The sequence below is a fragment of the Dermacentor andersoni genome, chromosome 8, assembly GCF_023375885.2.
Source record: "Dermacentor andersoni chromosome 8, qqDerAnde1_hic_scaffold, whole genome shotgun sequence".
Lineage (NCBI taxonomy): Eukaryota > Metazoa > Arthropoda > Arachnida > Ixodida > Ixodidae > Dermacentor > Dermacentor andersoni.
The window spans coordinates 151,920,101-151,934,561 of NC_092821.1; the positions used below are offsets into that span (position 1 = coordinate 151,920,101).

The following is a 14,461-nucleotide window of genomic DNA, read 5'->3' on the forward strand; positions in this document are numbered from 1 at the left end:
AATCAAAATTTAGAAAAAAGAGCACGCCATTGGCGCTTGCGCGAGTGGGCGACTTCACAACATGGAGGTGTGGGCGCAATCGACATTGTTCGCTTGTGCAAGACTCGAGTTAGCAACGATGGTGATAGTGCGTACATTGGACACTTCGGAGCCAAAGCATGATGTATGCCGTGCCTTTTAAGCCATCCGCGTAGTCCAGAAAAGGGCCCAGAGACAATATACCGCAGACGTAGAGGCATCGACGGCATTACAATAAGCATGCTGCACTGTTACGGTTTTTGCGGCGTGCATTAGATGGTTTCTTAGGCGCACATATGAAACAGTCTACAGAAACAGTTCACCGAGAGAGAGTATGAGATAACGTGCGACTTGTGAGCTGTGTGCGATTCGGTACAAGTGAAGTGAACTTGGTCTACATGTACGTTTGGGACAACGCAGAAATAACGGAAATGTATATTAAGCAAAAAAAAAAACAAAAAACAATGGAACCAAAACGACGCGTTGAATTGGCTCTTTACATCGATGCATGTCGTCAATATAACTAGATTCGTAGCTTCGAAACAAAAAGAAAAAAGAAAGTTGGCGAAACCCGAAGTGGTAAGGGCTGCGGCCTTGCGGGCGGGAGGTCGTGAGTGAAAGTAACAAAGCGAATCAAGGTGGTGATAAGGCGGAGAAGGTGGCGAAGAGTGCACCGCCGAGGTCATTAACCCTTGCCCAGTGGTTGCTGCCGCATGAAAGCATCCAGTTTTCTGTTTGCATTTGGAAAGACACGACAAATACGAGACGAACTCTGAATATCAGTACACTCGCGTCCGAGCCACTTTGTCGACCTACATTACCTCCGATTTAATCAAGCGGCGAGCGTTCCTCATTCAAACATGCCCCATGCCCTCATATGCCCTGTATCCATATTCTGTATAATTATATAGCATCCTATATGAAAATCTGTATGTTTTCATATGAACCGATATGATCCTATGTGAGTATGGTATATACGTAAGGGAAATTACTTGTACTTACTAATTGAATTAAAGAAAAATAAATTAATGGGAATGAAAGTGGACGAAAAAAACAACTGGCTGCAGGTGAGATACGAACCCTCTTCTTCGCCTTGTCCGTGCGGTGCTCCTACAAATGCAGCTACCGCGGCGCCATTTTACCATCCACTTTCTGGGGTATTTATGTTTTACTACCAGAACTAACCCTGGGAGTGTTAGCCAGCGCCACCACTAGCAAACCTTGGTGGGGGATGCGGAACACCCTTTCTGCCGCCGGCGTCACAAGTACGTGATCTTATTTGGGTGAAGGCAACCGGTCAATAAACCCACACATGCTACCTGAAGGCATCAATGCTGCCGGATTCGAGACCCTCGTGATGTAATGAACGAGAAGAAAAGGAACCGAAGGGGGCCCGGCTTTCATTAATCATATCACAAGAAGCCTTCTTACGATAGGTGTAATAAAAGTCGGGCCCCTCGGTTCCCTTTTTTTCTCGTTCACGGTATACGAGTCTTTTTTCCAGTAGAGTGAGGGTCGCGACATCCGAAGTCGGTCACCTCGTGCCGGTGACCGTGCCTTCGAGTGCACGCAAGCAGGAGAGACTCACCGATGACCCCCGCGAGCGCGGGCAGTATGAGCCCGAGGGAGATGAGGCACTTCATCCTCCGCCTGCGCGCGCGCGCCGCACTGGCCGCGCTGCCCGGAGCCGGGCCCTTGACCAGGGGCGCCTGTGGCCGGTAGGCGGCGCTGTGCACGCTGCTCGAGCCGGAGCCCCCGCTCGACGAGCAGCTGGCCTGCTGGTGGTGCACCACCGAGGGCTGGTGGTGGTGCGAGTGGGCCACGGAGGCCGGGTGGCCCACCAGGTGGTGCGCGTGGTGGTGGTGGTGCTGCTGCTGCGACGGGTGCCGGCTGGGCTGAGGCCGGCCGCCCACGTAAGCCCGGTCTGCGAGTAGAGGCACGCGGACGTCACTCGAACGGAACGGGAAACGCGCGATCAACATGTCCGACACCTTCGTACCTCTCTCTCTCTTCTATTTCTGCCCACCATCATCTTTCTTCCCCTCCGTCCCAGAATATCACGCAGGCGAATATGCGGAGACGTGCGTCTTCCATTGAACGCAATTAAAACAAAAATATTTTACCTTTACCGTTGCTCAGCAGTGTTCTAGTTCAAGTTTCATATAGCAATGTCACATTTTACGATCCAGAGCTTTCAATACAACACTTCGCACTGTTACAATTGCCTAGATTTACAAGAAAAAAATTGGGAGTTGCCTTCGCCTAGACATTTCGGCATAAGTGGTGTCCGAAATACGGCGACTATAACGTCAACTTGTTGCTTCCATGGTTTGCTGTACGACATAGCAGGACCTTCCATATTGGTTTCTACTACTCGCTGGAGGGTGCATCACGAAGGGCACAAACGAAAACAAGTTCAGAATTTAGCTATTATTTCACATTTAACTATAACTCATAGTGCCTAGTGTTTGTAATCAACGATCTCGAGTATGAAATCTTGCTACAAAACTTTAGAGAAGACAAAGCAGCGCTAAGCACGAAGCACTATTTTTACGATGTGCAGGGAAATGCGCACGTATCGGTACGCCGGCCTAACGCTGATTTTCAACAAACAGCTGTCTACCTCGCAAAAGCGAGAAACGTGCGATCACCTCAGGACGCAATTCGTAAGGACAAGATGACGCAGAAGGCAGGGCGTTCGTCTTACCTTGTACGCTTAAGAGATCGCCCGTCTCTAGATGCGTGCATATTAAACTAAATTGTGATAGACGCATGGAGTACGCCCCACTTATGCCAACTTTACGCGCTACTATGTGCGTCGTTTGCCCGCATTTTAACTATGTCGAATTCACCCTTTCTAGAACCTTGTACGCGTACGTTAATTACGTGCATCTTACTCCGTTTCACCATAGTACAAAGTCGAATCCCGTTATGACGAACTGCAAGACACGCAAACATTCCTGTGATGTAACCAGGAGTTTGGCGTAATCAGATCCGCGTTTCATGAGTTTCAGCCAGGGAACTTCTACTGATGCCCTGATTTGTCTTACGACGCTAGCGAAAGTAAAAGTATTGTCTTCTACGGTTAACTGCCTAATTATAAGAATACGTGACACTTGATGACATTTTCATAGCTTTCGCAGCTAATGCAAAAGGCAAATAGCGAGTAGCGTGAAGTGATTATTAATTTGCTGCAAAAATGTCTTCGTTAAATTGCTCTTAATAAAAAGCATAAACAAAAAAATCAATGGGGATTTAGCGGCAAGTGCGAGAGAAATGCGTTAGCATTGCGTCGCACCTCTTTGTTGCCCCGGATCCACGATTTAAACCGCGCTCACCGCATTGCGAAGTGTTTCTCAGGAGCTCACTCGACAAACGTCCTGCTTCTTCGAGGAGCCGCCGTCAGCTGTGAGTATACTTCACACACATACACTCTTTTCCACTTTTACTATCCTAATGCTAACACAATTAAAATGCTTTCAGACTCATGGTGTATAGAAAGTAATCTTTTTTACCAAATATATTAGGTCCAGGTTCTTAGCAACCAGTCAAAAGGGGGCAGCTGGGTTGGACAAGTTTTAAAGCACGAACGCCATGGCGCGAGTTAAAGTTAACAGTAGAGTGAGATAAATTACGGTGTATTTTTAAAGAGAAATAAATTTTATACTTTACTCAAGCTGTCGAGGGCGCTACCAACGCTGTCATTGAAATGCAAGGAATGTGAACACCATAATGAAGACAAGTGAGCGTGTATTCGTGTAGGGAGAAAAGTGCTCCGTGTTGCATTCATTGCGACATTTAACAAAATCAATACATTGTATATAAACACTGAAACTCTTAGTGTGATTCCAGCTGATCGACACGGGCCGTAATACGAGGAGGAGTGTTGCTCGCTGCTGGAAAGGCTGCGACTCGAGTTTGTCATAAACAATTATCATTTTCTATTCGCCACTGGTACGTGTTCTGAATATATAAAAGAGCGAAGAAAACGTAGGAAGGCATGAATAACGATGTAAAATCAATCAATCAATCAATCAATCAATCAATCAATCAATCAATCAATCAATCAATCAATCAATCAATCAATCAATCAATCAATCAATCAATCAATCAATCAATTACACTTTTATTCTATTTTTGTAGAAAACAAAGTAGAGGCCACAAGAAAGTCGCTGCACTGATGAGCTTGTTGGAGTGGGTGCCAACCGATAGAGGACGTCCACTTGCGACAAAGGCCTCCTCCTTGGTCCCTCGCCGAACATTACGGAGCGCCAACGTGGGCGTTGCTATGTTACAACTAGTAGTGTATATGAAGCTAGTGAAGTAACTATTAAATTAAAATTAATTTGCAGTTACCTGTTAATCCTTGCGGGAAGGATGTGACAAACCTGAGAATTTATAGGAGCCATATAACCGGCGCTTTCCTCGCTCGCTTCTTAATTCCTTGTGCACGTGCTGTTTTTTTTTTCAACGCTTTTTTTGCAAAATCAGAAACCAACTTGCCCAGCAAGAGGCCTTGCGAAATTGCTGCTTATTCATTGGATCAATCTTTATTTCACTGCTTTCCTCTTGTTTATAACTCACTGTTCTCTCTTTGCCCTGTAATACCTTGTAATATTGAGCTTCGCTGTACCAACTATAGTCCGGAATGCCAGTTCTACTTCCCGAAGTATTAGCTACCTAATTGAAGTAGCTAGCTAGAATATATCGCCTTTTCTTTCTTTTTCTTTTTCTGAAATAAGTACAAAAGAAATGGATTCCGTCACCAACGATACCGACGGCAACTCCTTTTCACGTAAGAGTAATAATAATAAGAAACCCATTTTAAAGTAAGCAGTATCATCACACGTCCAGAAAATCGGAGTAGTTAGGTTAGAGAGAGAGAGAGAGAGAGACAGAGAGAGATACGAGCTTTAATGATATGCTGGAGATGTCAACCTGGCTGATCGCCTGACAAGCTACTGCAGATGCTGGGTGATGATTATGATATACAGTGATAAACACTTAAACAGAACATACAGTCACTTACACATTTATACCCTAGAGATATATTTACAAAGTTTGCAGTAAATGAAGTCCACATATAGTCCTATGGACAAGTTGCAACATATGGACAAAAGGCGAGGGCAAGTTGCACGATACACCATATGGAGTGCTGACACACACACGTGCAGTGAATTCCGAACACATACGGAAGGCCGCGATGCGATCCACGATGGGCAGGGGTTACAGATGACGGAAATCCTGAAGCTTTCGTCACTTTCCACTTTGCCAGTGTACGCCACTTGTAGTGGCCACCATCTAAGAAATGACCGAGTTTCTCGCCCCATCTCCACTTCCTCATCCTCTGTGTACGTGCCACTTGCGATAAAGTGCGTTGACAAGGGCCTAGTCCCTGGAAAAACACAGAAGTTGCATATGCAAAAACTGCTGCTGAAATTTCCCCTGCCTAGTGCCATCTCAAATGACATCAAAACTTGCACTGAACGTGAGTGGCCCTCACACCGTCTTGTGCAGTGACCTGCGCTCGCCTTTGGGTCGGACTGCTAAAGTCACGCGGCATTGCTAATTCAACCACCAATCCAAGCTGAACATCGCCCGCCAAACTGGCCTCTTCAGTTATCTGGTAATCGTAACCGCGTTCAATTGGGCTCATTGAAGCGCCTACTACGACCACAGTACTCAGGTATCGCTGTTTTGTTTGGCCGGTGCGTCTGAGAACTGGCTCGGCCACTCCGTTGAAAACTCACGGTTTCGTTCGACTCCGACGGCTATATTATCGCGGAGACGCCATTCGGGAGCACAGTGTCCATGCAAATAGGGATAGATGACGCATCGTCCTAATGCCCACAGGACGCAATATTCACGTCCGCCTGCTACGAAAAGTGCGGCCACGTCACTAGCACCGTAATCATTATCGACAAGTGGTAGATTGAGCAGGAGAAGGACAATACAGCGAAATCGTGTAAAGCACTGGTGATTTGAAACATGCTCGAGGAACTGACGTTATCTTGAAATAGCCAGAAATTCAGGACACGAAAGCCAGAGGATAACATGTAGACACAAGAAGATGTCAAGGAATGCCAGTAGCTGTTTCTCCAAAGACATGAGCTACAGCGGCCTCTTGGGATTAGTCAGTCGAAGGGCGTCACCAACGACCTCTGGGGCCTGGCCATAGTAATGCGGACGGAGCATGCTGTGCTGTCGAAAGATAGAGGATAACAGACGCTAGAAAATGTCAAGAAATGCCAGAGGCTGTTTGCACGCAAGGAAGCAAGCCCCCAGTGACCCATTTGAAGTATAGCCAGTGTAAGGATGTCAGTAGTGACCTCTGGGGGCTGCCCGATGTACTGTGAACGGAGCATGCTACGATGTCGAAAGGTCTCGGCGAAGGGATTACATCGAGGCGCTCAGATACTTCAAGGAAGATCAACCGCCGAGCTAACCCTGACCTGCAGAAGAAATGTCACGACGAAACTGCACCGACGAGGGGAACAGAAGCCTTCTTCGCGCACTACTCATCAGATAGCGGTCGATTTCCTTATTTTTTCGGTGCCAAGCAGGATCGAGAAGGAAAAAAAAGACAAAATAAAACGCCAATTCGGCGTGCTCGTTTCGCCTCTTTTTTTTCCTCAGCCCAGCGGGAATCTTATGGTGGCGATACAGTTCGGCAGCTTCTACAAGAGGAACTTTTCGTCGAGATAAAAGCCGTCCGCCAGAGACTTCTGGTGGAGGAAAGGGTTGTTGGGAGAGGCGGTGTGCAGCCACACAAGGGGCGACGACGCTTGCACGATCACGAAAGCTGCGAACGCGCGCGCTCACCGCTGCGTGACGACTGCTTCTCGCACGACAGGGCGTGTGTGCAAGCAAAACGCGCCTGCACGCGCCTCTGTGCGCGGCAGAAACACTCTCCAGCCCCTCCTCCTCGGCGCGCTGCTCCGCTGTCCACGTTTAGCCTCAGAGCAGCGGAGAGCGAGGAGGTGAATCCCCTCGGTGGAATCGCGCGTTCCGTCTGAGCAATGTGTGTGCAGCGCTCGGGAAGCTATACGGGGAACTCACATAGTGTCACCATTTTGTAGCCATATTTGACGACCAGCTCTGGTAGCGTTCATTAAAGATCAGTTTGCCAATTGATCAATCACTAAAAAAATCGATTTCATTTTCCAGTTTATGCATTGGATGGCGATTTTGGACTAAAATCTACATGGTAAACAGCTTTACACGACCCAGACTGAATGAGTGCGCGACCCGAACTTGTTGTTGGTCGTTAGACAAGTCGCAGCTCAAGAGCACACAGCGAAGGCACGAAGGGGCTGGGAACAAAGCACGAGGCAGGCGTGGCTTAACAGCTCATCCCGTAATGTCGCCTGCAACGCGGTCCGTTTGCGTTAGCAAAAAGTGAAAAGGGCTGGCAGCACGTGTACTCTCAGAACCAAATACGCACAAAAAATATTCGCTGACCAAGTCTTCAGCGAGGTCACGAATGGGGCCTATATTTGATTGTTCATTTTTACTACTTGTGCTACAAAACAAAGGACACACGGCCACCCAACTGGATCAACCTCGTCTTCTCTTTGATCACTCTCTTTATCGGCGGCTTCCAATACCTTCAGTACACATACGAATTTTACACCAGATAATGAAACAGCATCTACGTGTTTGCAGCGTCCTGTTCTCCTTGACAAAAGCTTACAGGCAGCCGTTAATCAGTGTAACCAGGACACCATTTCGGAGGCCTTGTTCTCTTTCCCATACAAGGATGTCTACACAGGCGATTATTCAACTCTGGCAAGGTGTTTTGGCGCCTCCACACATACACAGGCTGCATTTCAGGCTGCCGGTAGCACGCCTAGTTTTCCACAAAACTATCTCGAGGGAAATGTGGCGCTACGTTCACGGTAGCTGCAAAAATGGCAGTTCAGCCAGCATGGAAATCATAGACAGCACACGGATTCGCCTTGACTTGTGGCTTCAAACGGGCTTTGTGACAACGCAAATATACACATTTCAAAGAAATATCGCATTATCAATGCAACGATTCGCAACAATTATGCACGTGGGCGCCGAGACTAATTACCTCGTTGTGTTCGGAAAACTACGAGTACTTGGAATTTTAGAAAGATAAAACATTATAAACGGTTCCACAACTATGCTTAAAGTGCAAACACGATGACTTTAGAAATCCGTGTAAAACCCCGAGCAACGATATGCGGGCCACGGGGTAGGCGAAAGAAAACTGTATTTATTCGTAATTTAGATGCACAAACTGAAATTCACGAGTGCACTGGAAAGGCTAGCAAAGTGAAGTTTGAACTGCAGTCCTCAATTGTAGGTGACATTCAATTAGGCGGTGAAGAAAATCGGCTTCATCGCTAAATCCTTTGTCCGTGTACGTTTGCTCGGAAAAACACTAACCGTCATTTCTGTGGTAGTTAAATTTCAGACGTGAAGTCCCCTCTGGAAAGTATTATAGTAAACTGTCTGGTCGCACAGGCAAAACGCCCGAGAGGAAGCCCGCGCGCGGTTTCAGCAACTGGCTGACGCTTGAGCAAAGCTGCACAGCTTTAATCGGGGCATGGCAACCGACTGCGAGCCTCGGTTCTCTCCATTCATCGCCACGTGGCGCCAAGGAGCTGCGCGCCCACGCAGCCGTTATCGCGCGTGCGCAGCGGAGGAGACGCGCACGAAAGCCGCACGCGAATTCGGGCAGCAACGGCTCAAAGAGCACCGCCACTTTCCTCGAGTCGCACGCGAATAGTCGCGCCGACTCGCTTTCCCTCCGCGCGGCAGGCGAAAGCGGCGTCGGCTCAGGCGCGGGTAGCGATTAACATGTTTCATTTGCGCGACCACTCGCCGTTTCTTCTCAGAGAATCACCAACGTGTACTTGAAGGCGACGCTCAAAGACCTGCCGATGGATCGAGGGATACGTGACGGCAAATAAATTTCGGAACTACTGGTACAGAAAGCGAGACGCAGGATTAACGCGTCGCGGAGATTACTATCAAAATGTTAGGCGCATTCGGAAGGAAACACGCTCTGAAATAACCGCGAGTTAATTAATCCAAAGGAAAGTCCCGTAAGCGATTAGTTCCCAAATTCATACATTCAATTTCTGCAAATGAAAGCTGCACTGTAGTAATCAGCAATGATGAACGTAACCCGGAGACAGTAGCAAACATATGAGAAGTATGTTCAGAGTCAAATACATGGCTACTAATATATTATTAGCATTACAGCAGGAAATGCCGCAGATACAACGAAATGTTTCAAATCTAAGTAAAGCGAAGCTTGCTTGAGTTGGCGAGTGGATGACAGGAGCACGGCCGCTTCGCCTGTAACTGTTAACTCCACGTGTCACGAGGACGAAGGTCACATATGATACTTGTCGAGGGTAGAATGTCGATGAGAGGTGTTTGCGCGCAGGAACACGACCGATATGCAAATGCATTTAAGGTTTCTATAACACTCGTATCACAGTGACGCATACTCATCCTGGGATATTGGCGAAGAATGGGCAGACACCAAATGACCCAAGGTGTCTTTAGGGCACATACCCAGTACCACATACCCAGGTGCACAGACCAAGTAGACCAAGTTGTCATCTGCTAGGAGAGGATAGACGACGAACGTCAAAGCTTGGCTCTAACAATCGTCGAAAGTCACTCTAATTACAAGAGGATATACTAAAAACAACGAAGTCTAAGGCTACATCGAGTAAAATTCAAATTGTATAGCCGAGCGATTGCAGCGTTACGCCGACCTCTGTAATCTTTGTACGAGGCTCAAAAAAGTATCCGCCGACCACAATTGAGAGGGTGGAGCACGTGTGTTGAAGGATGACGTTAACGATATCCAAGGTCGACAGTTCAGCGGGCGCTTATCGAATGAGTGGGCGTGCCACTCAAACAAGACGAAATGCGAGACACTCGAGAAAAAAGAACAAATAATCGTCGTTTGCGCTCGCTTCCAATGGGCTGCACAGGTCATCACGACCAGAAGTTCCAGCCGGGAATAGAACTGTCATTACGGAACTTTTGGTAACGATCATGTCGACGTCGCCGCTTTCCTATCAATAAGTGGTCTTCAGAAACAATGACTTGTCTAGTACATCATAATATTTAACTGCCTTAGCAATTTATTTGTAAAGCTTGCCCTGTGGCATAGATGTGTATTTAAATAAAATGGTGGCGGCCTTCCACGTGTAGAAATTGCAGCAGTGGCTTAGCGAACTTATTGTCCCAAGTCGATGCCTAGCTGTAGCTATATCTCCTATGCGTTCGTAGTTTGGCAGCTCTCAGTATCTGGAAAGAGCCGCAGAGGCAAATTGTTGATTTGGCGCTCTTTCTGACCGTCTATTTTATTTTTCTTCTAGCCACCTTTTGCGCCACAAACATTGAAAGTTGTACATCAACTGGCCCAGCGTCACACTTCGCTGAACCACACACATCTTTCCGACGGTCGGTGGATATCGAACATTTTCGTTTAACTGCAACAAACCTAATCGAAATCGATTAGGTGTATGCCAAGCTGTCTTTAAATTCAACAAAGCGAGGTGGAGCAAAAGAAGTCTCGCGCGGAAGCAAACATGGCTATCGTACCGGTATTTTTTTTTTACTTTTCTGAGTGAAAGTTTGTTACGCTTATTATGAAAGAGATATTTTTGAAAGATGTGTCGTCTGTTTAGATTGAGGAACCTTCTGTCTTGAAGCACGTTCACCAAAGAGTGAAGTGTACACCAGATTGCATAGTAACTAAAATCCCATAATAGGATTACTGAAATCGCTAGTCTTCTACTCAATAAAATAATTAGAAAAGCGCGAAACTTTCGCGTCTCTATTTCGTTAACAGGTAAGAAAATAAAGCACCTTCAGCTGTTCCCAGTGCCGCACCATCATTAGTAGAATATCAACCCGCTCTTGTTAGTACCAGTTAGGAAACTTTATAGCTCACTTGCTCCTGCGGAAATGTTAGTTTTCCTCTCATTAGGTTAAGCGATCTACGTGATTCAGCCTATATAATGAACCACGCCGTTGGGCTGGTTAAGTTCATAGTGCTCGGAAAATATGGGGCGGGACAATTAAAGACCGATGATGAAGACAGCACGAAGAGGCACACTGGCCCCGTCATCTTCATATTTGGTGTTTATTAAAGCGCATCTTTATCTGCCTTTATCCGCTTGCTATTCTCCCGGGTTCGGCGCGGCTGCGGCTGCTGGGTATCTCGGTGCATATATATATATATATAGTCATATCGTAAGAAGCCAACAAACATTGACACCAAGGACAACATAGGGGAAATTACTTGTGCTTAATAAATGAAATGAAGAAATGATAAATTAATGGAAATTAAAGTGGATGAAAAAACAACTTGCCGCAGGTGGGAACCGAACCCACACCTTCGCATTTCACGTGCAATTGGTAGAGCATCGCACGCGAAATGCGAAGGTTGTGGGTTCGGCTCCCACCTGCGGCACCTCCGTATATATATATATATATATATATATACGAAGGTTATATGGGCGCTAATAAGTATATCTATAACACATTCACTTCTTAATGAAATATCGCATTGGAATATTCAACGGCTTCTTTGATTGAGCCACTCGGTATGCGCCACTCGGTGTGTGCCTATTCTTGGCCGGTTCTCTAGAGCGAGCGCGTGCCAACATGGCGTAAGAAGTACACAATCTTTAAATGTAGCAACACATTCGCCGTACTTCTCTGTGCATACTTCTCTGCCATCGCGATTCTTATCTCGACAAGATCGAGAGAGCGAGAGAGGCGCCATGCATCGCCTTCCTCCTCGCGAGATCGCGCCTTAGACGCAGTGTACATCCGCCTGATTTGGTGTTAGCATTTCGAAATAGCTCGTGAGCGGTGCAGTGCATAAACACAAAAATTGCACGAGAATAAAGTAGTGCCTGACTTTTATGGTGAACAAACATAAGCATTGCGCGAGACTTCACGTTGCACAGAGTGAAAGAAAGCAAAATCGTACGCATCGCCGTTTAATTAACCACTTCATGAAAGCTTCACGTCACATAGATTCCAACAAAAGGGCTGGATCTGAACAGTCTTTTTTTTTTTTTCTGCTCGTGCCACAAGTTTCTAGCAGACCCACAGAGCTGTCCCAACAAGACAATGTATATAATGGCCTTAAAGTCTATGTGTGTCATCTCACACTATCGGCCGTGGTATCAGCTGCTGTTCTGCTTTTTTAAGTCAGGCACCTTCTCGCTATATATACTTAATTAACCAAGGAAATTTCTGCATCTTCAAGAGCTAAGAGTCTTGTCCGAGAACAGTCAAGCAGACGAAGTTGTCGTCTGCTTGAGTTTAAAAGATGTAGAAAACACAGTGAAAGATACAATTGTGAAACCTACGGTGTTCAGCCATCAGCGTTCTGACAACCGAAAACCACAGGTCTTAATATTGTATTTCGCCCGCCCCCCCCCCCCCCCCCACTGCGTTTCTTAAATAATTTTATTCGTTCAACAGCTTGGCTAACGTTAGCTGGGACACCCTATACATAAATACTATACTTGAAACTAACTTAAGTGTGTCGCTTACGTGGATAACCTATATATACACCGAAGAACATTATTTGTTTCTTACCAAGTTTTGTTCGTTCCTCCCTTTTATGAACGCGTCATGCCGCGTTTTATTTTCTATAAAAAGAACGCCGTAGCGGTCTACTCGAACTAACATCGCTCAGCTATTTGTTACCCAAATACGTTTGGTCAGTGCGGATGTAGCAAGCGGTGGTCTTACTTTGGTGCGCATTCGCCGGCGCCAGGACCTGCAGTATCGGCAGCGTATCAGTGCGCTAGTTTTGGGACTCGCGCACTGGGACATTAGTCGCCCGTCACATGATACGCGCTGCACTGCTGCAGCGAGCGCGGAGAAACAGGACGCAGATGGCCGTACGCCCTCCCTCCCCCATCTCCGCGCTCGCGCGCACTTCTTCAAACCGCGTCTCTTCGTCCGAATAAAGCGAACGTCTGTCGGTTAGACTCAGTTTTAGCAGCGAGAATAGGCAGATTCCGTCCAGACTGGCGATCCTTCTTTCTTTGCAACCTTGGAATAACGATCCCGTAGATTTAACGGCACGACTATTTTTGGAGCCCCCCGCTGTTTCGAAATAGCCCAAACTGCCACTTTTACGGAATCGCTCGCCCCAACGGTCCTTCGCGCTGAAAACGGGCGCGTTGCAAATTTATTACCTCGAGACATGATGTACGGTCTGGTCTGAACATTAGGAATTGCAGGTACACGGTCTGTGTATTAGGCGGTGAATCAACCGTACATGCAGATCGGCCATTTCTGTGGAATTCGCTCGTTCTTCTGCTCCTCCTGCTCCTCGTTCTTACGCTCTCGCATTTTGTGTGCATCTGGCCCCGTTATAGCACGGAGGGGCAATTGTGCTGTGCACCGCGTTAGACTGCCGGCCACTGTCGAAGATACCGGGACAGTGCACAGACGCGAGCGCTACAGGGGCAGCCGGAGCCCTATAGCTAGTTCGACTCCTGCGAGACATGCTGCGATGGTAGCGTGCGCCACCTTTGGATTTTGCGTGCCCATTTCCGTTTCGGTAATCCTTACCCGTTCTTCACTCTCTAACCCAATTTTCTTTTTCCGCAATCAGCGTAGTAAAGTAAGATTTTTTTCTGCTTAAACTCTCAGCCTTTGCTTTGTTTTTCTCTCTTTCTTGCCAGTGTCTTCCCTTTAGGCACCAGGCCACACCATCCATGTCGCAGTAGATAGCGTTTAGCGGTAGAAGAACATTCGGCGCCCCCACACGGCTGTGACTTTATACTGCGGGATCAACAGCAATTATGGTTGAATTTAATTGTGGGGTTTTACGTACGTGCCAAATCCACGATTTGTTTATGAGGCACGCCGTAGTGGGGGACTCCGGAATATTGAAAACCAGGGGATCGTTAACGTGCCCCCGATACACGGGCGTTTTCGCGTTTCTCCCCCATCGAAATGCGGCCGCCGGGGCCGGGATTTGATCCCGCGACCTCGTGCTTAGCAGCGCAACACCATAGCGGCTAAGCCACCGCGGCGGGTAGCAATTATGGTAACGGTTTTTTAATTCATGCATGCTTAGTGCATTGGATAACTTCGGATAGCCAATCTACGGCATAAAAAATTAAAATAAAGGTCGTCCGTTCTTTCAGATTTAGTGGGACTAGGCGCTGTCCATACCTATGCTATCTAACCCCCCTCTTTTATTTTCCCCGGTCAAGTAGATGATAACAGACGTCAACATAAGAGAATGGGTACAAATATAAGCTAATGCTTTGTTCGTTGTGTCGTTCGTTCTCAGGCGCCAATATTCAAAAGGTCATCCATACGCTATTGAAAGAATATATTAAAAATGCGAGCTGTATTCGGAAAGCATAGCTCGGACAGCCTAAGTGTAATATCCAGGGCCCAT

At 47.0% G+C, this 14,461-nt stretch overlaps 1 protein-coding gene across 3 annotated transcripts in view; it reads right to left on the reverse strand.

The window, feature by feature from the left end:
• LOC126525485 (uncharacterized) overlaps window positions 1–14,461 on the reverse strand; it is a 188,817-nt gene that overhangs the window by 66,733 nt on the left and 107,623 nt on the right. For all 3 annotated transcript variants that reach the window (XM_050173374.2, XM_055067689.2, XM_055067687.2), the window contains exon 2: window positions 1,607–1,942. In XM_050173374.2, the coding sequence (XP_050029331.1) occupies window positions 1,607–1,942 (336 nt within the window). The remainder of the gene's footprint in view (window positions 1–1,606; window positions 1,943–14,461) is intronic.